At 31.4% G+C, this 21,689-nt stretch overlaps 1 protein-coding gene across 1 annotated transcript; it reads right to left on the bottom strand.

Annotated features, from left to right (window-relative positions):
• Positions 1-1,448: 1,448 nt before the first annotated feature.
• On the bottom strand, positions 1,449-21,186 carry LOC136973295 (homeobox protein DBX1-like). Its single transcript, XM_067268025.1, has 4 exons — positions 19,899-21,186; positions 7,376-7,504; positions 5,685-5,908; positions 1,449-2,484 (listed from the first exon to the last, which is right to left on the bottom strand). Exons 1-4 carry the CDS (start codon positions 20,227-20,229, stop codon positions 2,281-2,283), a joined length of 888 nt encoding a protein of 295 aa, XP_067124126.1. The 5' UTR covers positions 20,230-21,186; the 3' UTR covers positions 1,449-2,280.
• Positions 21,187-21,689: the final 503 nt, after the last annotated feature.

The following is a 21,689-nucleotide window of genomic DNA, read 5'->3' as shown; positions in this document are numbered from 1 at the left end:
CTCTTAATGTTTTCATGGCAGATCCTAGGCGGAGTTGCCTGCCATTGTCTGAAGAGGATGCTGGCTCGGATTCTGAACACGAGATTCTTTTTCCATCTATTTACTGCATTCAGCTGGCTACCTAATGACTTCGAATGGTGCGAAAGGGGGGAAGCCAGTTAAGGACGTATCCGTTATGTAAATTATATACACAATCATAGTTGAATATCGATCTCATAATTTTGCAAATATCTATACTGTCAGACATTTTAGACAGTTTTCATCGACTGAACTATCAAAATGAATAATTTCTTTGTGTGTTTATAAAATGGATGCAAGATTTTCTTAAATGGTTTTCCCCTCTGTTAAAATGTAAAATTGGGTTTCGACTGGCTTTTTTTTTAAACTCTCCTTACTTTCCCCATCGTTACTGTTTATAAAACTTAAAATAACTTTACTAAAACATACTCTTTTTTTTACTTAAATAAAATAGGATATATCAATACTTGTAATTACAATTTTAAGAAATGTAAATAAAGAATTTGGTGGAATTAATTCGATTCAAATAATTTAAAGATTATATTTTTATAGAACTTAATTTAATTATGAATATTATAATTTAACGTTAATTTAAAATGTACTTTTCCCAGTCGCTAATTTGATTTTATAATTTTTGATGGATGATGACTTATCCGAAGCTATTATTGAAGATATCGATTAAGATAATGATATTTAAATAAGAAATTCCAATTTTTTCTCTGAGAAAATAATCATCTTAGCCAAAAATTTTTGATAGTTTGCCTACAAAATAACTTATTTATCAAGATGATATGATAGCGCCGAGATGAGGTTGAAAAATCGGATTTTTCTAAGTTTTGAATCGATAAAAATCATTGTTTAACAGTTCAGAAACTTGATTTTCGATAAGATTTCTATATTTTAAAGTATATTTTTCAATTTTTAGAGGCGAAAAGCTTCATCTTCCGCGTTGTAGAAGCATTTTATCACTTAATAAATTACTCGATCTCACGTAAATGTACATAAAACGTAAGAGAAACTAAGTACCATTCTCTTCTTTTAAATCGAGCATACAACAAAATTGCGTGCCATTTAAACATCTCAAACAACTCGTATCGAATCTGTAAGCTATAAACTATCCCCGTAATTCTAAAATATCCCATTTTTGCCGCTTAAACGATCACTAAAACAATTTTAAACCAACACGCTCATGAATAGTTTAATATCGAGCTATAAACATCAAAGTCAATACTTCAAAACGCAATAAAAACTAATAAATCTAGATTAATGGCGTGTGTATAATTTAAAGAAATAAAAAAAAAGGAAATTGGATAAGATTTTAAACGAATATCATTTTTGTTTCGTTTGCTAAATTCGTTAACTTCGATTTTTATGTATTTCCGTTGTTAAAAAGTTGGGGAAAAGGAAAGAAAGAAAACTATCAGTTCCAGTATCAGGAGATTTATTTAAGAAACTATATAAAATCGTGCACATGTCAAGAGCGACTAGCTACACCAGTCTAAGTAATTATATATGTAAATTGCAGTCAGTTAATAACATCAGTCTGCAGCGAAGCTACTTCTCCCGGAGAAAGTTTGCTTTCTCCCTATACAACATCGTTAAGTGAGCTTCCACTACATACCATCAAGAATATTGCTTTTCACAAGAAATCAGAGAGGCGAAAAAAAGAACGTGTAATTTTGTACCGTTATTGCTTTTAAAATCATACTTCGTTTCTTGACAGCAACAATTATCGTAATCTTGGTCTAGTCTACGCTTCAACGACTACCTCACCTTCTTAGATGGAAAATAACCTTTAAAAAACCCCTTCTGTTTTGAAATTAAATTTTCAGCAGGTGTTAAATACTAGACTGTGTTCCTTGAAAAGTTTTTTTCTTATATATATATCCTGTTTTGTTCCTGATTTTTCTCTTGGAAGACTAAATTTGTACTGGTGTTTTCTTTGATAACATAAATTGCTTTTTTTTTTTCTTTACTTGTGTGTGGTTTTTTTTTGTTATTTTTTTTGTCTTCCCGAAATTGTTGATTAAAATACAATTTCTGGAATGACAGAGATCTTTCTTATCTTTGGCGAATTAAAAAAATCAAAAACAAAAAGTGTTTTCTCGATGAGCAACGAATTGTCCACATTTTGGCATAATGGTTGTCTCTTTCGTCACCCCCTTCTCTTTTATACGTGTTTTGCGACTTTAGTCTCAAGGCGAGAATCCTTTTTTTTATAGTCCTTTACAAGGTTGTTTTTAGTTTCGGTGGTTTGTAGTCCTAAAGGACTTTAATCTCTCGTTCTTCGTCCGAGCTTCCACACTCCGTTTTCTGCATTTTATTTGAAGTGCCGACGTCACTAAGGTCGGGATTAGGATTGTGTTTCGTAGGTAAGGTCTGTTCTCTCGAACCTCCTGCCGACAAAAGTTCTCTCTCTTTAGAGTTCCTCCACTTCATTCGACGATTTTGGAACCAAATTTTGACCTAAAACATAAAGAAAATCGACTTTTATTTTCTACAAATATATTTTTCTTGTTAATTATAATCTAAATACTTCAAAAAAAAAAAAAAAAAAAAAATCGGTAAGACATTCCCAAATTTGAATATTATTCTTTTAAATTCGAATTTAATATTGTGATAGAAAACCTTTTTCTGGCACATAAAATTGTAAATTTTGAGTACTGAAAAAGAGTGGAGAGAATTGCGAGAGCGCTAAAAACAATAATACGAATTATTGTGTGAAAATAGAAAAATATATATATATTATAGTATTTGAATATTAAAAAAACATGAAAAAAAATTGTCACGCGAAATTTTATGCACTAAATAAGAGTGGAAACAATTCGATGTACTAGAAAATAATGCTAGAAATTCGGTGCAATAATTCGGTTTTTTACTGCAAAGAATTGCAGATAATTTAGTGGAGTAAAGAAGAATGAAAGCAATTCTGCACTAGGAAAGAATGAAGACAGTTTAGTGCATTAGGAAAGAATGCAGATATTTTGATGCACTAAAAAAGACAGCGGGCAACAGTGCAAATAATTTGTCACGCTAGTAAAGGATGAAGAAAATTCAGTGCATTAGGAAAGAATGCGGGTAACTCGGTGCATAAAATGAATGAAGAAAACTGTGCATAAAAATTTTTTATGTAAAGAATACTAATAGAAAAGGATGAAGTCATGGAATTCCAGTTTTGTAAAGGTTCTAAAATGAAAGAAACTAGTTTGGTCGACATATATTTTCTAACTTGTACACTCGAACAAACAAGTGAATAATAGATGAAAGAATATAATTACTGTCTTACTATGTTCAATAAGATTAAATAAATCCAGATTAAAGACCTAATTCTAGAAACTTTACATGCGAACCTATTAATATAATGTTTAAAACTGCATCCACCTATTAAATTTAGAAGATTTATGCACGAGATCGGTTCAAAGCAAATTGATTGATTAGAGTGCAATTTACTATAATATCGGAACGTACCCTGTTATAGCCAATTTGTTTCTTAGCATTAATCTAATGCCAACCTGCTATTTATCTTCCAAAGGAATTATCCTGTTATAGCCTATAGGCTGTATAATTTTAATCGAGATTTACACGAAAGATCTGGCATTATGAGGCAGATAAGCGATGTCCTATCTTTACTAGCCAAAAAAAAAGTATAAGATAACAAACTGCATTTAAATTTTAAGGCCGATGTTTATTTTTATAAATTTAAAGCCTTTGGATATAATTTATATGTTGCTTTTTTGTTTAAGTCCATAATCCTCAACAACACTTGTTTAATTATTCTTAAGCCATCGTCATTTTGCTACGTTTATCGTTTTCAAACGCAAATTTCTTAATTATTTTAATGTGCGAAGCTGTAAATTATTATTTTTTGCTAAAATCCTCGCCGATGGAAAGTAATTTGAATCGAGATTTCACGAAATCTCAGCCATCGTAATCGAAACAAGTAACCTTTCGTCTTTCCAAAAACATGCGGAAAGACTAAAAAAATTCAAAAATTCCTGTCGAAAATTAAAATTTATAGTCATTTTTTAAGTGTAGAATATATTTTTGAAGAGATTACCATTTTTAATAAACCGTTTTTTTAAATTTTTGAACAGTTTCATCATTTGATTGTTACGTAAGTTGACGGTTATTGTTTCGTTGTCGTTTTCACTTTCAAATGCGAAATGATAATAACGGAAGTATAAAGTAGCAACATATTGTTAATTTTTTGAGTAATGCGCACTATAAATTACTGTATATTAAGACCATCTCCAGTATAAACCGTACGAGTTATTAGGGGAGTGGCGCATATTCGGAGGAGCCACAAAACTAAGAGCAATATCTGGTACCAGAGCATAATCCGGTGCGGTTTTAGAGGGTCTACAACAACCAGAGCCAGAGACTTAGCAACGACTAGGAACGGGGGGACAAATGACCTGTACTGTGTCACAGCTGACGGTGGTGGGGACGTGCGGTAATCGGGCCAACCTGACGCCAAAGCTTCGCTTTACCCTGGCCAAAGAGAACTAAATGAAAAATCATCTGTGTCCTTGGGAATTGCGTCATGCATGCTAAACTAGATACTGTCTCGCTTCGCTTCTGACAAACCCACAACCTGGCAGCGCGAGCAAACTGAATATCTTGAATACAAACGACGCGCCAGCTGCGACCAATCACCACCTCGAACCGACATTAGTGGACCGAGGCATTGATTGACGCACGCGCTATGGTGGCTCGGAAGCTAGAATTGTGTCATTGATCCGAATGCCGCTTTGCAATATGTTTGCCAACAAATTGTTATATTAGCATATACAATGCCTCTCTTTATGCCGTCTTACACGCATTCATAACGGGACCGTTAGCTGTTTGGCGAATTGATTGGTGCGACTAGAAAATTCTGTGTAGATCGTCAGCTGTTCTTGGCCACTCTTTGACTTCGTTTCTAATGGCTTCATTCTATTCTAATAGACGTCATTACATACTAAGCCGATTTTGGTCTTCTGTGAATGAAATATAGATAGATGATGATTTTTTTTCTTCTTTGTTTTGGTTAAAAATAGTAAAAAAATATCATGCCAATTTTCGAAACTCCACTTTCTGCTTCCCTTTTTTCTTTATCCACTTATCATTTCTATTTTGGGACTTTTCGAAAAGGTCAAAATGGACTTACGACAACTTCCTTTTACATAGAAAATTAATTAACAATTTTAGAGGAATTATTATTTCTAAATCCTCAATCAAGCGCTTTTCATTAACATTAACTTGAGTGTAACTAGTAGCTTTTTGAAGAATTGTTGACACTAGATGTATGGAGAGAAATCGGCTACACGTCTAAAAAGTGGCAATAATTCTTTTAAAAATGGCTATTTATGCTCAAGTTGGGATATGATTATGAAAGAATTAGGTTATAGAGTACGGAAATTAATTATTTTTACATTAGCAGAGGGGTTCTTTCCATCAATACAAGCTAATAATAACAGCAGTTTTTAGAAGAGTAATTGTTTAATGTGTGAAGGCGCTGACTTATAAATACAAAAATGCAATAATTCTTCTAAAACGTTATTAATATATTTTGATTTTTCTAAAATTCCATCGCAAATCCATTGGTATGTTGTATTTCTGGTGTTATTCGGATAAGTGTGCATCCGGAACAAAATCAATTGAAACGTAACGTATTCTTTCTATACCTGCGAGTCTTTAAGTCCCAATTTTTCAGCTAATTTCTTCCTGTCGGGTTTGCTGATGTACTTTTGTATTTGAAACCTCTTCTCTAAACCCTGTCGTTGTGCATCGGAGAAGACTGCTCTTCGCATCATTCCTCGTCTGGGCTTACCTCGAGCTGCTGCAGCCCAAGGAAACGTCGCAGGAACTGGAAAAGTTGTACCTACTCCACCGAGACCCGGATGATTACCTAAGGGTGAAGCAACGACATGAGAACGTTTTATAAATGACAGCGAAAAAGATAATTATATAAATAAAATAATGAATAAAAATCAGCAAAATTATTAAATTAAAATTAATTACTAAATAAAGTATGATTATTTTTGCAAGATCTTAATAAACTGATACTTTATAGTAAGGAAAGACATTAATGAGTAGATAGATACTTCACGCTAAGATCCTAATGATTAGGTACTATATAATAAGAAAAACCCTAATGATTAGTTCGGTACTTTATGCCAAGGAAGATTGTAAAATTTACATATGATTAATTAATGTTTCGGTTAATTATTTAAAGGATTCAAAATCTAAATATTGGCCATATCTTTTATTGAAAAACGAAGAGTATTATTTATTTAAAGTGTTTATTTCGTGTTTACGATGTGTCGTGTAAACGTTTTTTCGCAAGATATCGGCGAAGTGATAAAGACAGAACCAGCGACTGCTGTGTAAATAGGCAATAGATTCAAGACCCGAACAGTGAACCAACACTTTGAATACCCAAAGAAGAATATAAAAAAAAAGCAGGAAAAAAAGGAAATGCCCAAAGTCGGCAACTGACTATAGGCCTGTTTCAACAGCCATTTTGAATCGGGTATCGTTAGTTTCCGGATGTCTTTCGTTAGTGACAGCGAGGTGGCCGACCTCCAAAAGTACAAAGAGAGGATGATCGGGGACAGATATTCACACAATAATGAACAGTTTACATAGAAGATAAGACTGACAGGTATACAGTCCTGTAAAGGTGGTTTTGAATACAACTTTTGATACGTGTTGTGAGCCACCTCAGTCGGAGGTCACATTGTTAGCGAGGAAGCGGAGTCTGCTTACAAGAGATGAATTTTCCCAAACTTCTAATTAACGAACTATTTGTCGTTCCTTTTTTGAAACTGTCTCTTTTTCTATTCTTGACTTTTTTACCATTTTTATGCTCTTTTTCTTCTTGTCGTATACAACGTATCCTGTTACGGGTTTTTCTATCTTCCACTTTAAATTTTTTGGTTTTCGTCTCCAAGAAAACTTCCAAAATTCTGTTTTTTAAAGAATATTTTAAAAAATCCCTTTATAAAATAAAAATAGAACACTTTTGTACGTTTCACATAATCCATTTTTTTAGAATTTTCGCTTTAAATTTTGTATTTTTAGTAGCATTTTTTTTATTCATTCTTAAAAAACTCTTGTTGCTGCTCATTAATTTTGTTTAATTATGTTTTTAGATTAATTAAACATACTTTCTTCTTAATATTAATTATTATTCTATACGTTTTGTAGCTTTAAAAAAAGGTTAGGCTGTCATACTTCTTGAAAATTCGACTTTTTTTCTGACATTTCTAACAAATGAAAAGATCCAAAAAATAGAGTTTTGAGAGTGAAATTGTCGAGGTTAACGTATTAAATCTAAACGCCCTATAATGATATATTGAAAGTTTTTACTCACCTGTAAAATATTGAGAACGACAAGGTACTAAAGAGTGTAACGTCGTTTCTAAAAATGGCCGAGGGACTGGTTTAGCAACGACTGCTGCCGAATACGTGAAAGCGGGTAATGAATGTGATAAACTGGAACCTGACAACAAAAATCTATAATTAATAAGGTTATAATATGAAAGCATCATTAAAACAACTACGTAACATAAAACTATTAAGCGAACATACCATTATAATATATGGAATTAACTTGTATAAACAAGCAAATATTTAGGGTTACACCTTAAAACCCTGCCCTTTTTTTAATTCTTATTGTTTACTTTCTACTTAATAAGCTTTTATCTTTCTAAGAAACCCATTTGGAATGCTTTAATTGGACTTTGTTTTCTAAAATTTTCCACCTTCTGGCATAAGTATGGAATAAAATCGATTTAGATGGGTTGGATGAGTATTATTTTTCTAAGATTTGGCATTTTAGTGAGTGTCTTTTGTACTTTCTGACATTCTAAATAATAAAGTGGTCCTAAATGGTTTTGACGCTTGTTATTTTGATACTTTTTAGAACTTTAAAAGATTTTAGTGGGTGGTTTTTTTTGTGAAATTTGCCACCTTCTGGCATTCTAAACAGAAAATATAATGGATTTACACGGTTTTGTACGTAAAATTTAGTACCTTTAAAAGGTTTTAACCGGTGTTTTATTCTAAAATTTTCCACCTAGTATCATACTGTAAGTATAATAAAATAAATATCGATGAATTACACACGTATTCTTATCCAAAATAAACTCACTTTTTCACTCCTAAATATTTGATTTCATACAATTTTGGCATCTTTACTAAAAGAAACGAAATTGATACTTTTATACTTCCTTAAAATTCATCACCATTTGGCCTTTAAACCCAGAAATAATGGCGATTTTGTGAGCATTTATTTCAAAATTGATGACAAATTTTGGTATACCCAAAACAAAAACTCGCGGTCGAATTAACACAGAAATTAGCGTAGATAATTAGTCAGGTGAGCGAAAGAAAATTAATTGAAAGAAGTAAATTAACAAAGTACCAGTTGATATATTGTATTTATTTTTTAAAAAAACAACAAAAAAAAAATGATGAGGAGAAAAAAGTCATCTCGTGATATTTTGTATATCGGATTGAATCGGTTTTGATTTATTTATACATGGATTCACGTTTAACCAAAATCGATGAAGTGTTTTCTTGTTTTCAATTGATTCGTAAAAACTTTTAGATATTGACGTTTTTGCACTCAAAATAGCTCATGATAAAAAAGCATTAGCCTCACCTAGATGATAGTGAATAAAACATTTTCAATATTTCTCAAGCTACGAATTCAATAAAAAAATAAAAATCAAAAAAATTCAGAGAAAGTAATAGTTCCGATCTACAAATGTCACTTTTAAAATCCCTTTTTTCCCCCCGAAAAATCTTAAATTTTAAAATTTTTTTATATATAAAAAAAATTATATATATATAGGCCTATATATATTGTTAGTTATAAAAATTTGAGTAGAAAAAGTATATATTTTTTCGAATAAATGCTATAAAAAAAAAGAGTGAATTGTGTTTTAAGCACTCTCTTTAGTGCTTAATAGATTTTAAGTTTAATATTTGAGTAGAAAAAACGAAGTTAGTGCTTATATTTTAAACACTAAAACTGCTTTAAATAGTGTTAAGACGCTACTTAAGGTAACTTAAACACTACTTAAAGCAGTTTAAGTGTTATAAAATGTTGTAAATAACGTCTTTGATTGCAATAATTAAATGCAAGTTAATGTAAATCAGGGTTTAAACTGCATCAGAGAGCGTGAATCGTGACATTTTCGGAGGCTTTTTAACGTTTTTTTTTTTGAGTTAAATTTTATATTGAAATTTTTAATTCGTTAAAATTCAACGTCCTAGTTTATATATTTAACGTTTTTTACATAAAAAAAGCGTATAAGTAGTCCAATAAAACGAATTTAAAAAATTCAATTCAATGCATCAAACTGTGTTTTTGGATTCGAAAAACGTACAAAAACTAGTCTAAAAAATGTATAAAAATTAAATTTTAAAATTTTTATCACGTTAAACTTCCATATATTTTGTAACTCGTGTCAATCCTAGAGATTTTTTAGATCATCTCTAAAAAAAAAAAAATAAGAAAAGGAAAAAGGCAAACGATCGGTCGTAACTGGAGTTTATCGTATCCGAATGTTTTCGAGACGGATTTGTAAGAAAAATATAGAATAAAATCGCAAATAGAATTCATATTTTCGCGAGGAAAACATTTTACCAAAGTCTCGACCGAGTTTTTCTCATAAAAATACACAGAAAAAGCCACCCCTGCTTGGAAATAACGACAATATGATAGACAGAGACTTTTTTTTTCTTCCTCTGACCTTCTATCAATAAGAAAGAATAGTAAAGTGGATATTTGGAATAACACGTTGTGAATTTACATAGGGCAATCTGTTTTATTGTAAAAACAGCTGAAGCAGACGTCCAGAATAGAAATCAAGAATAAGGAATAACCCTTACAGCAATAACACTCAACCACTCCATTATCTACATAAATATCAACCCCCTACAAATTATTTTTATTGGGAGAAATATCTTTAATAAATTCAATTATTTACGTACATTCTTTTGTTCATTTTCCAGTCAGAAATTTGCATGAATTATTCAGATTTAAACACTTAAGCTAATTATTATATTTATCGATAGTGCTTTTATTTTGAATGGAAGTCGTGATTTCGGTTGTAGATCTGTGAGTGTTTATAGAGTTATTTTGTGTAAAACTATCGGAGAAATCTACAATTATCTAATAAATTCACTTATCTAACGCTAGAATTGCCTTCTATAATTTATCATTAGCAAAGCCTAGAACTGTAAAAATCATCCTTTTTTCTTCAACCGAGTGCAGAATTCTTAAATAAATCAACAAACTCTAGAATCTAAGATGAATTTAGGGTCGTTTCTAGCGAAATTTTTAGAGTTTTTGGTTTATTTTTAAAGAGTTATTCACAAAATAATCAAAATTTAGTTTAAAATATACTTAAAATTTATAAAAACCTTACTTTCCTGGTGCCAAATTTAAGGATTTTTCAGATTTAATTCTAAATTTAATGTATAAGTGCAAATGTATAGCAGAAAATATGCTGCAAGGATGTTTTTTAGACCATCGTCTGAATTTATTCACTAAATTTAAGTGAGAATTGTTTAAATAAATATCGAGAAGGGCTATTGTTGTTATTTTTATTCAAAAAAGTCACAATTTAATCTCAAAATTGGCCAGTAAATTTGAATAGTTATAAATTAAATAGCGTATTTTTATATGAATTTTTTTGCGAAATTTTAATTTAATTTTCAAAACAAAAATTCCGTTTGCTATTTTGATTTTTTAAAAAAGTCTTTATATCGAAACGTTTAATGTTCTTGGAAATACAATTAAAATTTGTGGGAAAAGAGGTTAGGGATTAGCATTAAGTATGGAGTGATCAGCATGGGGACAAAGGGAGTAAATGCGAAATTAGATCCAGAAATCCCTCACAATTCACCCCTCCCATGACCTCTGAAGCATAGTGACAATGGACGATGACAGATATGTAGGCATTGCCTACCCTGGGCGGATGTCGCGTGTCTTGTTGCCTTCCATATCTGATTTATTAAATCTCTTGTATTGATGTACTCTACACACACATTTTGCAATTAATACACCTTTTTTTTAAACCTCAACCCCCCCTTTTGTTATTAATTGATTTTCTAAAAAATTCGGCCTAATTCTGGCCTGGAGAAATGGCTTCTTGCCTTATGAATTATGCGGCATTTACATAATTGCTACATTTATTACATTTGTCAAATTTGTGACGTAATGATAATTTGTCTCTAATGCCGTTACGTCACGCATACTGTCACACATAATGATTATGGCGAAATAAATGAATTTTGTTAGTTCTAAAACGAAGCTTTTACGTCGCCGGGATGGATTATTAAGGGAGTGTTACGTCACGTCACACACGATTTCCTGCGGAGAGCCAGCGTCACGTGATCGGTGATAATGATGTTACGTTATTTACATTATTATTATCGGGTTCGGTGTAGTGAAGTTAATGCTACGACATTAGCGTGGTCGAGTGGCAGTTTGACCAATCAACATGGCGTAACGTTGTAATATTTTATGGAAGGTGGGACGTACAAGCATACACGGCGTAACACACACCAACTGAAATCTGTACAGATAGCGCTCTAAACTCTAGCTGTGTATACAAGTGATGTCGAATATCTCTAAAGCTTATCTCTTATTCGAAATTTCGATAACACTTAGCTGTAATGTTACTGTTAACGCTCCAAATTCTAGTTTTAGATGAGATGAAGATGTAAACAACTATATTTTGCATTAGATCAACAGATACTGCTCCAAGATCAATGCCTGTAATTGGTGTAACGCTCCTATATTGTGTTGAATATCTTTAAAGTTTCACTGATTTAGCTTGCATTTTGGTCTTTTGTAATCGCTCGGCATCACCTGTACAGATAAGGTGATTTTTATAGTTGTAAAGATGATACTAGAGATGAAAGAATGCAATTTTTTAATTATAGAGATGTTTCTTACATTCTATTAAATCTTTAATTGCGAAAGTTACGAATTTAGTGCTTCATTTGACGCTTAAATAAGCGTCATATGTAGCTCTAAATTCGTAGGCTCTAAATTTCAACTTTTAGTTTATAATGGGGAGATGCCAAGTAAATGTAAAGCACGATGTCGTGCGGTGTTCCGAGTTTTGTGTTTTGGAAGGTGTAGAGGTGATGCCGAACAATGTTAGATACGTGCTTATATCTGGCCTCCTATAACACTATAAAATCTATAATTTTATAACAAACAAAAATTGTAGAGAGTAAGCAAGTATAAATTCACTGCCTACGACAGATGATACACTAAACTGTATGTTGTGAACGGTGTTAAAATGATGTTAAACAACTATAAAAATTGTTATAAGTTTTCACATTTACTGATGTCATGCGACAGATAAATTTCACGTTTCAGTTGTAGAAGTGATGCTGGACAACTATAAAAGATGGTAACTGTCAGTTGTGCTATGGCTTATACTTTAGTATCCTGCGTAACCTTTTCTTTTCTACAAAATTGTGTTAAAGTACAAGCGACAAGCATGGTTACCCCAGCAAATTAACCGCCGAAAACGTGTTATTCAATCGATATTATCTTTAATGGTCAGATAATTCTGTTGTGAAGGAGTGCTAGATGCGGTTAACAGCTGCAAAAATATCCGTTCTCCATCTTCCCATATATTAAACCTAATTAGCAAACTTAAAAATGCCTAAATCCTTCCTTGAAACATCACAAAACTGTAAGAATTTTAAGTTTATTCCTTATTTTCGATAGGATATTCAATGTTTGAATGAAGTTTTATGGCCCATTAAACTTGTACTCTATCCCCTGTACAGATTTCCTGCCCAAATTCGGGGGCAAAAGTGGATCAAATGGATTATCCCAACTTACTAACTGTTGGTGGGGAGAAAATTCAATAGAATCGATACAGTTGCCACCAGAAACGATAAGTTAAACCTCCCGAAGTGAACAAGTATAATGATCCTATTCTATAATAATTATGCAAGTGTCATTGCAAATCCTTTGTTTACGCTGCTAAAATTAATAATTTCTGTATTTTAAAATTTGTCAGGTTCTAAAATTTATAAAAATTGAACTAGTTATTACTGTAAAATTAATAACTATCAGCAGAATTATATTTAATTTACGTGACTTTTCAGATTTTTTGCGATTTACACTTAAAATTTATACTAAATTTTTTAGGCCGCCTTGAATAATAATTAATTTATGGGCAAAACTTTCTTCAAAATTTTAAAAAACTCGATTAGTTTTGAAAGTAAATTTTATCAAAAAGACAATAATTGTAATACCTTCAAAAATATGTTGTTTTTATAGTGTTTTTAACAACATTTTCTATTAAATTAATTTCAAACTCGTCTTTTCTGAAGTGATAGCAAGCTTGACTTGTATGATTTATTCGAAGTTTTACAGGGAAAAATCTAAAATATTTCAAATTTTTATGCTTGTTATAAGCATAAAAGTGCCCTTTTTTGAAAATTATGTGCAAGGCCTGAGTTAGAGACAGTATTTTTTTAATACAGCAGAAGTCCAGAGAGAGTGTTTATAAGTGAAAGAATCTCGTTGTCTTAGAGAATTGCTTCTACAACTCTGGGATGATTCTTTCTTTTTCTTTTCTCTTTGATTTTTTTGAATCGTGTCGTTACATCATTTGCCTTTTGTGTGACAAATTCTTGTTTTTTAAACCCAATCCTTGCATTTCTCAATTGGTTTCTCGATGTGTAATGATCTCTTTTCTATTAATGACCCGCAATAGATTTCCTTTCTGTTCGAGTAAAATAGGTACTAATGATCAACTTTTATCATGATTTAATGAGATTTTTCCACTAAAAATAAGTTGTTTCTACCATTATTTGAATTTTTGTTTGAGTTCTTTTGCTTAAATCAAGCATTTTCGACGACAAGGAGTACAATTGATTCACTTAAACTAACCAAATTCATGTGTGTCTAAGAAAACTATGTAACAACCCCCCTGTCAAAATTAGTCTCCATTTGGTTAAATAGTTATATATTTTTAAAGAAACTAATAATAATCTCTTTATATTAATATGTGCACTTAGTTTCCTTGCATTTAGTTCAAGGAGACTAAGTGTATCTGCAAGTATTAGTGTAAAGACACTATATGAGGCCCAAATTTAGCTCTGTTATGTACAGTAGTTTCTTAAATTATTACTGAAACTGCAAAGGGGTGATTATGTACTGTCTATATTAAGTGTATCTATTAACATAGAAACCCACTTATATATAATTCTTCTTTATATATTTTTCTTGTTAATGTAGGGAAACTAATATAAGGAGATCAAATACTAAGGGTCCTTTAATACAATATGAAACTAAATAATTTAGTTAGATGAAAGTTTTTATCTAATTTCCTTAATTCTGAATTTATTAATGTAGGGAAAATTGGGTATATAAGTCTAGTACATCTTTTAATTAAAGAAAACCATGCAGAAGTACAGTACATTTACTCGTATTACTGTATAAAAACTGTATGTAGGAAATGAAAGCGTCTATAATATAGGGAAACTAAGAGTTGCTTAGTTTTTTACATATTGTAAGGAAATTTTGTGAGAGAGCAAAGTACTTCCATTAGGTTTCTCGCAATGGAAATTAAATCCACAAGCTGTATCATAGAAAATAGGTACATGTGATCAATTTAACAGGCTTTAATGAGGTTTTTACACGAGGCCTGAAAGTTTAAATTCAACTCTCGAAGGAATAAAGTCATGAATTCCTTTTTTAAATGTAATAAAGTAATTTTTTGATTTGTTATCTAATTATTTAACTTAATATTTGTGTAATTTAAGTAGGTTATTTTTTGTTTATATCAGTTCACAATTCACATTTAGAGTATTTAAAGTTCAAAAATTTGGCAGATAATCGATCAAATGACACAAAATCTAATAAATTTTCTGCTTCTTTCAATAATAGAATCATCAAAAGATTCTCTTTTTTTATTGATAAGCCTAATTTTTATACCTTCCTGTTTTAGTTGTTGATGTGTTCTATATTAATTGAAAATTACTAGCAGGATGCATCATTAGAACGATTCTAGTTTGTTTCAAAGCAAAAAATATAACTACATGCTTTAATTTTGCTATTAATGCAAGAAAACCGTAGAAATCTCCTATATTCAGTTATGTAGAGAAATTACAAAGAAATTACATAAAAAGGAATTTAAATGAGTTCTTTTACACTTCTTCCTCTTCTATTAATGTAAAGAAACTAAATATTACTGTGAATGAAAGAAACAGGAGCTTCTAATGTCAGAAAAGTATCATAACTTTATTATATCTAATATAATAAAGTAACCAACTACAACTAAGAGTTGCTATTAATTTATAAATACAGTTTAGTTATCCTTCTATAAGTGTAAGAGAGTTTCTAGTTACTTTATATTAGTTTCATTTCAGTTAACGTAGAAAACTATGAAGGAACTAAATACTACTAATAATGCTAGAAAACTGTGTAAAATAACTAAGAACTATTATTACGTGTAGTTTATATAAGAGGATTTTTAATAAGTAGTCCCCTTATATAGTTTAGTTTCACCATTTATTAACATAAGAGAAGTAAGTAGATCTATTAATGTTCTACAGCTCGAAAATCTGTTAAATCTGTGTACTTTATAACAATGTCACTTCTCTATCTCAAGGGATGCGATACCCCGATTTTGAGGACGTGGAGGGGTTTTACTCTCACACAGAACACGATTCTTTACACAAAGTACCTCGTATTTACTATTGTTTCATCTTTAATTTCGCTTCTCGACCCCCGTAAATGTGTTACTGTTGTGTATAATGACTATGAAAATCATCATCCTACAAGCAAACTGAGAGCGAATGCATTTTCTGAATACCTTTACAGAAGTGCAACGCCCGTTCACCTCGTCACGTGCCTACCTATGGGTCATAAATAAAAGGGAAAGTAAGAAGAACCCCGAAAATGTTTTCTGATAGAAAAACATTGTTGTGTTAGGTATTTGTAAAGTCTGGCGTGCTACTTATTATGCATGTAGAACAAGACGCTTACCCTCCACAATTAAGTCGTCACCTCTTCGAAAACTAATGAAGTCGTCAGTGGGATACGCTGCCCCCCGGTGCTGTATTTGTTCTGTGCGAATTATCATTTAATTACCGGGTTAGAAGGGGGCGTCGACAATTTATTCTCCCGAGAGCAAGCACACCCAGGCATACAGGTATGCAGTGACGCCATCTTAATAAGCTGCTGCGCTTTATATCTATTTTCATTATGGCCGCACTGCCGAGTGGGTAAATATGAGGCTATTAATCTTATAATGTGCTTTTATAGAGACGAGCCTCCCACTTTTAGCGATCGTTTCGGGTTTTTTTATGTTAGATTTGATAAATTTTGAATATATTTTTGTTTTCGAGTGGATATTTTGTATTTTGGAGTGTAAATATATATATATATTTTTTCCCCTCTCCTCGCTTTAAATCTGTCGGGCATAGTCATATTTTTATACCTTTTTATCAATGATTTGTATAAAGGTCGTGAAGTTTAAAGCTGAATTTTATGCTAAAGTTGTCAGCTTAACAAGGAAAAAATTGTCAAATTTGTGGGTTTCTTACAAAGATTATGAGTTTGAAGTAATGATGACGGCTTCATTTAATGGTTAAGCTTTAAATAATCATTACGATGGTTTAATAAAAGTTATGAAGTTTAAATAAAGGCTATGAGTTTCAAGTAAAATTTCTTTATGTAAAGACTATAAGCTTCGAGTAAAGATGAGATTCTCATCAATGTTATCAATGTTATCTTTACGTTTAGGGTATAAAATATATAATTTTTTATGCATAGATTGTGAGCCTCGTGTGAACGTCGAGGTTCTTACGAAGGTTTTGGGTTTTATGTAAAGGCTGGAAGCGGTATAAACTTTATATAAATGTCACGAATTTAGCGTGAATTTTGTGTAAAGATCATGTTTGATCACTAGTTTATAAGTGTTTATAACATAAGAACGAATGAAATAAATACGTAAAAAACTAATTATTCTCGACTGGAATAGAGCACAAAATCAACTCGCAGGGAAATATTTCCATAGATAAAATCGAATAAAAATAATGTAAATTCGATTTTTTTTTCTATATCAAAAATTAAAACTACCATCGTCAATTACATCGATTTTTTATATGATTAATGAGGATAGATTTTAATAAATTTGGTTAATTTTTTCTTTAAAAAAGCACTCTTTTCACCATTAGAAAAAAAAATAGTTAAAAAGAATTTAAGAAGAAGGGGGAAGAGTGGAGAAAAAGTTATTAAGGAGTCCAAAAAGTGGCATAAGTTTGGGTTAAAAGCAAAGGATCTTTTTTTATATTATTATTTCTTATTCTTGTTTCCATTTAGAACAATGGAAAAGGACGAGGTAAGTGGAGAACCATTAGTAAAATCTGTTTGTATGTTAATCGCATTTAAAGCAAGAGAAATTCTCAAACGACTAATAAGCTTTGTTAATTAATTGATGCAGTTTTGAAGTGATGACGTCGGAGAGAGAGAGAGAGAGAGTGCTACGTTAATTACGAGTCTAATATAAATGTGCAAACTACATTAATTACACTTAAGATGACGATTATGACCTGGAGTTAATTAGGTTAAAAATAAATGCGAAATTTCCTCGCTAATTAAGCCATTCAGACGATTGAAAACGGTTTTCATTAAAACGAAAGATGATAATGTGGCTAATTGCTCAACGTTTCCTCTTAATGTTCCATCTTCTCCTCCCCCCGTTTTCTCAATATAATCTAGAATAAAACAACCGAAAACATAAAAATCCCGCAAGCGTTAATTTAGTGGCAAATTGTGCATTTAATATATCAAATAAATAAATGCTAGGACAGCTTATATCATTTTAATTAATTTCTACCTCATTACTCGTCTACACTAAATGGCCAGTTACTTTACAGATCACTTAACTTTCTCTTAAAAACATACCTGGCACTGAAGGCGCCAGGTGGGCAAATTATTACCACAATATTAATTAGTCTATTTTTTACTGGTTGAACAGGTAAGCAAATTTTGGTTAGAAGCAGTTGTAGAAGCAGTAGAACTTCACCGTGTTTATGAAAGTAAAAACTTTTATTACTTATTAATACACTTGACAGGACGTTTTCGGTAGTTTAGGTAGGCCTTTAAGTATTACGGATTGGAAAAAATCGGGGGGTTTTTAAAAATATGGAATGTTTTATATGTTAAAATGATTCTAGACGTTTACAAATTAGTAATTAAATGACCGTTGTACGACCTTTGTACTTTATAGGCTCTCGTTTAATGTTTAAGTTACAAGTTACGAGGTTGTTCTGGAAGGCAAAATGATTGTGATCGCTTCTGTCATAATGTAGTGACACGGATCGTCGGGTTGCAATTAAATATCTATAGAGAGATGTTGACAGACCATTAATACACTTCTATATGTCAATAACGTACTGTACCCGATGTATGGGCCCATCTCCTCCCCGCTATCTTCTACGATTTTCTTAAAATTGCACAATTAAATCGGCTGCGAAGTTGAAGTAAATGTAAACGTATTTTTCCTTTTTCAAAAAATAATCGATTTTTGATAATCGTTAGATTAATTTAGTCGATTTCTTTCAAAAAAATTGATTATTAAGAATAAAAAATGAAACTGATCGAAATTTCAACTTATAAGAAAAATAATTGACATATTAGAAATAGATTATTTATAAAAATCGATTAATCGATTGAAATGTACAGTACATATTTTGTCGATAACAAACACGTGATCGATTTCGCGCCAAAAAATATGTATGTAAGCCAACTCGATTTCGTTACGAAATTGAAACTTTTATAAACTAATCGATTCTTCGAAATGAATCGATTATTCAACGTTAATTTTATTTAGATTTGATTTATTTCTTATTTAATCGCGTTTCGGAAGATTATTTTTATTATCATCATCTTTTTCTTATTTTTTATTGTGTTTCGTTGGCATGAAGCTATGAATTTTATTTATATCTTAATATAATGATATCACATATTCGAATCATTTCTTAACAGGCGACAGCTGTCGATGGCAATGGCTTTTATTAAAATAAAGAGATTTTATTGCTCTTTATTAGGTTTATTCATAAACACAATACAAAACTTTCTTAACAATTTCAAAGAAGTCTTTATGCAAATTTAATCAAATTAATTTACTACCTAATCATTTTTTAAACAAGACAAGGCGGAGAATATGCGATTAGAATAATTAAAATATTTATTTATTTTTATCTTTTTTTAAAGATTAACGATAATTAAATAGTTTTCTTTGATGTTACACGATTAATGGTAACTATTTATAATCCAATATAATTTCAAACCTATTTAGATTATCGTGAAATAAAGATATACATATATATATGAAAACTGTTAGTAGGTTAGTGCTTAAAAATTCTAAACTTAAACTGATAATTAGGAAAATTATCATTTTGATTTATGTTCGACTTTTAAGTCTCATTAGTTTCAAAGTATGAATATTTAGATAGGTTTTGCGCTATTAATTTTGATAGGACATTAAATTTTTTTAGGTAAATTTAAGGTTAAGATGATCTACTTTGATGCTGCCCTGATTCTGTGGAGAAATGTTTACACTTTGTTTTTATCTCGTACAAGTTTTTGGAAGTTTAAACATAATTATAAGCTATAAATTATTACAATTTTGAATTAAAACAATGCGATAAAGTTTCTGCTTACGCTCGAATATAACAATTAAAAAGTTAGCAAGAGTAGCCAAAACGTCATCGATAAGACCACCTCCAAAATTTATGGCATTGCCGGTTGCATCTCAACATGTGCCACTCGTCTAGTATAAGCCGGATTGGTGGTAGCGAGAGGAATGGTTTTAAAAAAAATGCTTGCCACTCACCTGTGGGCGACATGATGGACTTGGTGGTGACCATCCTGTCTTTGGTGTCAGCTAGAATGGTGCTGACCCCAAACTTCAAGTAGGGGGCCGTCGAATAGTGATCCTGGTCGTTGGTGCATGTGGTACAGTCTCCGTCAGAACAGTTGGCCGTGACAGGTACGGGCCGCGCAACTTGGTACGGACTATGCTCCCTCAGAAGGTTCTCCACAAAAAATGACGTGTTAACGTGAGGACTGGTAGTGGGAGAGGGATTGGTTATACCTGCGGAGGTCAAGGGACACCTGAGGAATGTCGGGTACACAGGATTCTGTGTCAAAAGGTTAGGGTACATGGCTGACTCTTCCACCTGAGTACATTTGATATAAGGAGACCGTCCCGTGTGATTTTTGTGCTATGAATTATACAAAACATTGAATAAGTCAAAAAATGATTTTGTAAAACGCGCACTGCGACATATGAGCACCCAATAAAGTGAATACGGCGACTTATCAACTGGACACATGAATCTATGGTGGGTAAGCCACACGAGCACTCCGATTGGCGGAGCGCTTCTCTTCCGCCAGCCGATTATGCAGCGTTGGGTCCGTCCTCTCTCTCCGCCGGTCACGTGACTGCTCTCTCCACCTTCTCGTCGGCCTTTTACTTTGGAAAACATTACAGACGATGCATAATGATTGCATAAAGAGCTACCTACCGACATCATTTTCACTATTTTCTATTTAACTTATTGTCTGTTAATGGCTCCTTCCTTCGTTATCCTCATCGCCTCTCTTCCGGTCATCGTCCCGTCTACTTTAACTTCCAATAAGTATTTAAACTAAAGTATCGACCATCGATCCAAATTTACTCAAATATCGCTGCCTATAGGCAGACTACTTACTAACAAATATTTAATTGTTAGGCGCCGTAGGGTAGGCATTTTTAATTTATGCAATTATCTCGCGATAGGAGTGGCCTTTATACAGCAACTCTTAACCAAATTTCCTCTCTTTTTTTAAAAAAAAAAAAAGTATTTGTAGTACATCTGAATGCGCTCTTTGATGTTAATACATTCCAAAAACATCATCTAAAAGTCTCCGTCTCCGTCTCGTAAATATACTTCTTGTCACTAAAGCATCTTAATTAATTTTCCATTTTTTTTTTTATGTGACTCCTATGAATCGCATTAACATCCAAAAACTTAAATTATCTTCTAAAAATATCTTTTATTGCAGATTATTTAATTAGATTAATAACAGGTCTGCTGTAAACGATGTTAAAGTTAATAAAAGATAATCGACTCGAGTATTATTTTCTGAAAATAAAATAAAAAGTTAGAAAATAATTGAAATAAAATTATCCACCGAATTTTTTAGAAAATAAACACGAAAATTACACTTAGTAAGTCCATGATTATGTATTCTATTAATGATTTTTAATTAGGAATTTGTTGTTGATTTTTTTTTCTTTATGTTTGTCTTTTTTGATGCTCTTTTCTAAGCCATAAATTATCTTAGAATTAGGAAAGAGGTTTTTTTTGAAATAATTAATAATAATCTCATAATTAAAGGTCGGTTAATATAAACATGATAAACTATCAGGAACACATTGAAAAGGTGATTTACATTAAGACATTAATCATTATCAAATTTTCTTTAAAAAAAATCATTTAAAAGGATCTGTCCAATAAAAAACATTTTGGTATTTTTCTAAGTTTTTAAATGTTTTTCGATTTTTTTGAATTTTTCATTTTCCAAAAATATAATTGAGACTTCTAATAAATCATTTGTAAACTTTTCATTTATTTATTTA

Source organism: Centruroides vittatus, unplaced genomic scaffold, assembly GCF_030686945.1.
Source record: "Centruroides vittatus isolate TY-2023 unplaced genomic scaffold, ASM3068694v2 contig_3127, whole genome shotgun sequence".
Taxonomy (NCBI): Eukaryota; Metazoa; Arthropoda; class Arachnida; order Scorpiones; family Buthidae; genus Centruroides; species Centruroides vittatus.
This window is presented reverse-complemented; position numbering and strand designations above follow the sequence as displayed.

Coding starts and splice junctions, on each gene's coding strand:
- LOC136973295 (XM_067268025.1), bottom strand. CDS start 20,229: ATGTACCCTAACCTTTTGACACAGAATCCTGTGTACCCGACATTCCTC. Junction 7,505..19,898: donor GTCCATCATGTCGCCCACAG/GTGAGTGGCAAG, acceptor TTTTGTTGTCAG/GTTCCAGTTTATCACATTCA. Junction 2,485..5,684: donor TGGGACTTAAAGACTCGCAG/GTATAGAAAGAA, acceptor TTTATGTTTTAG/GTCAAAATTTGGTTCCAAAA.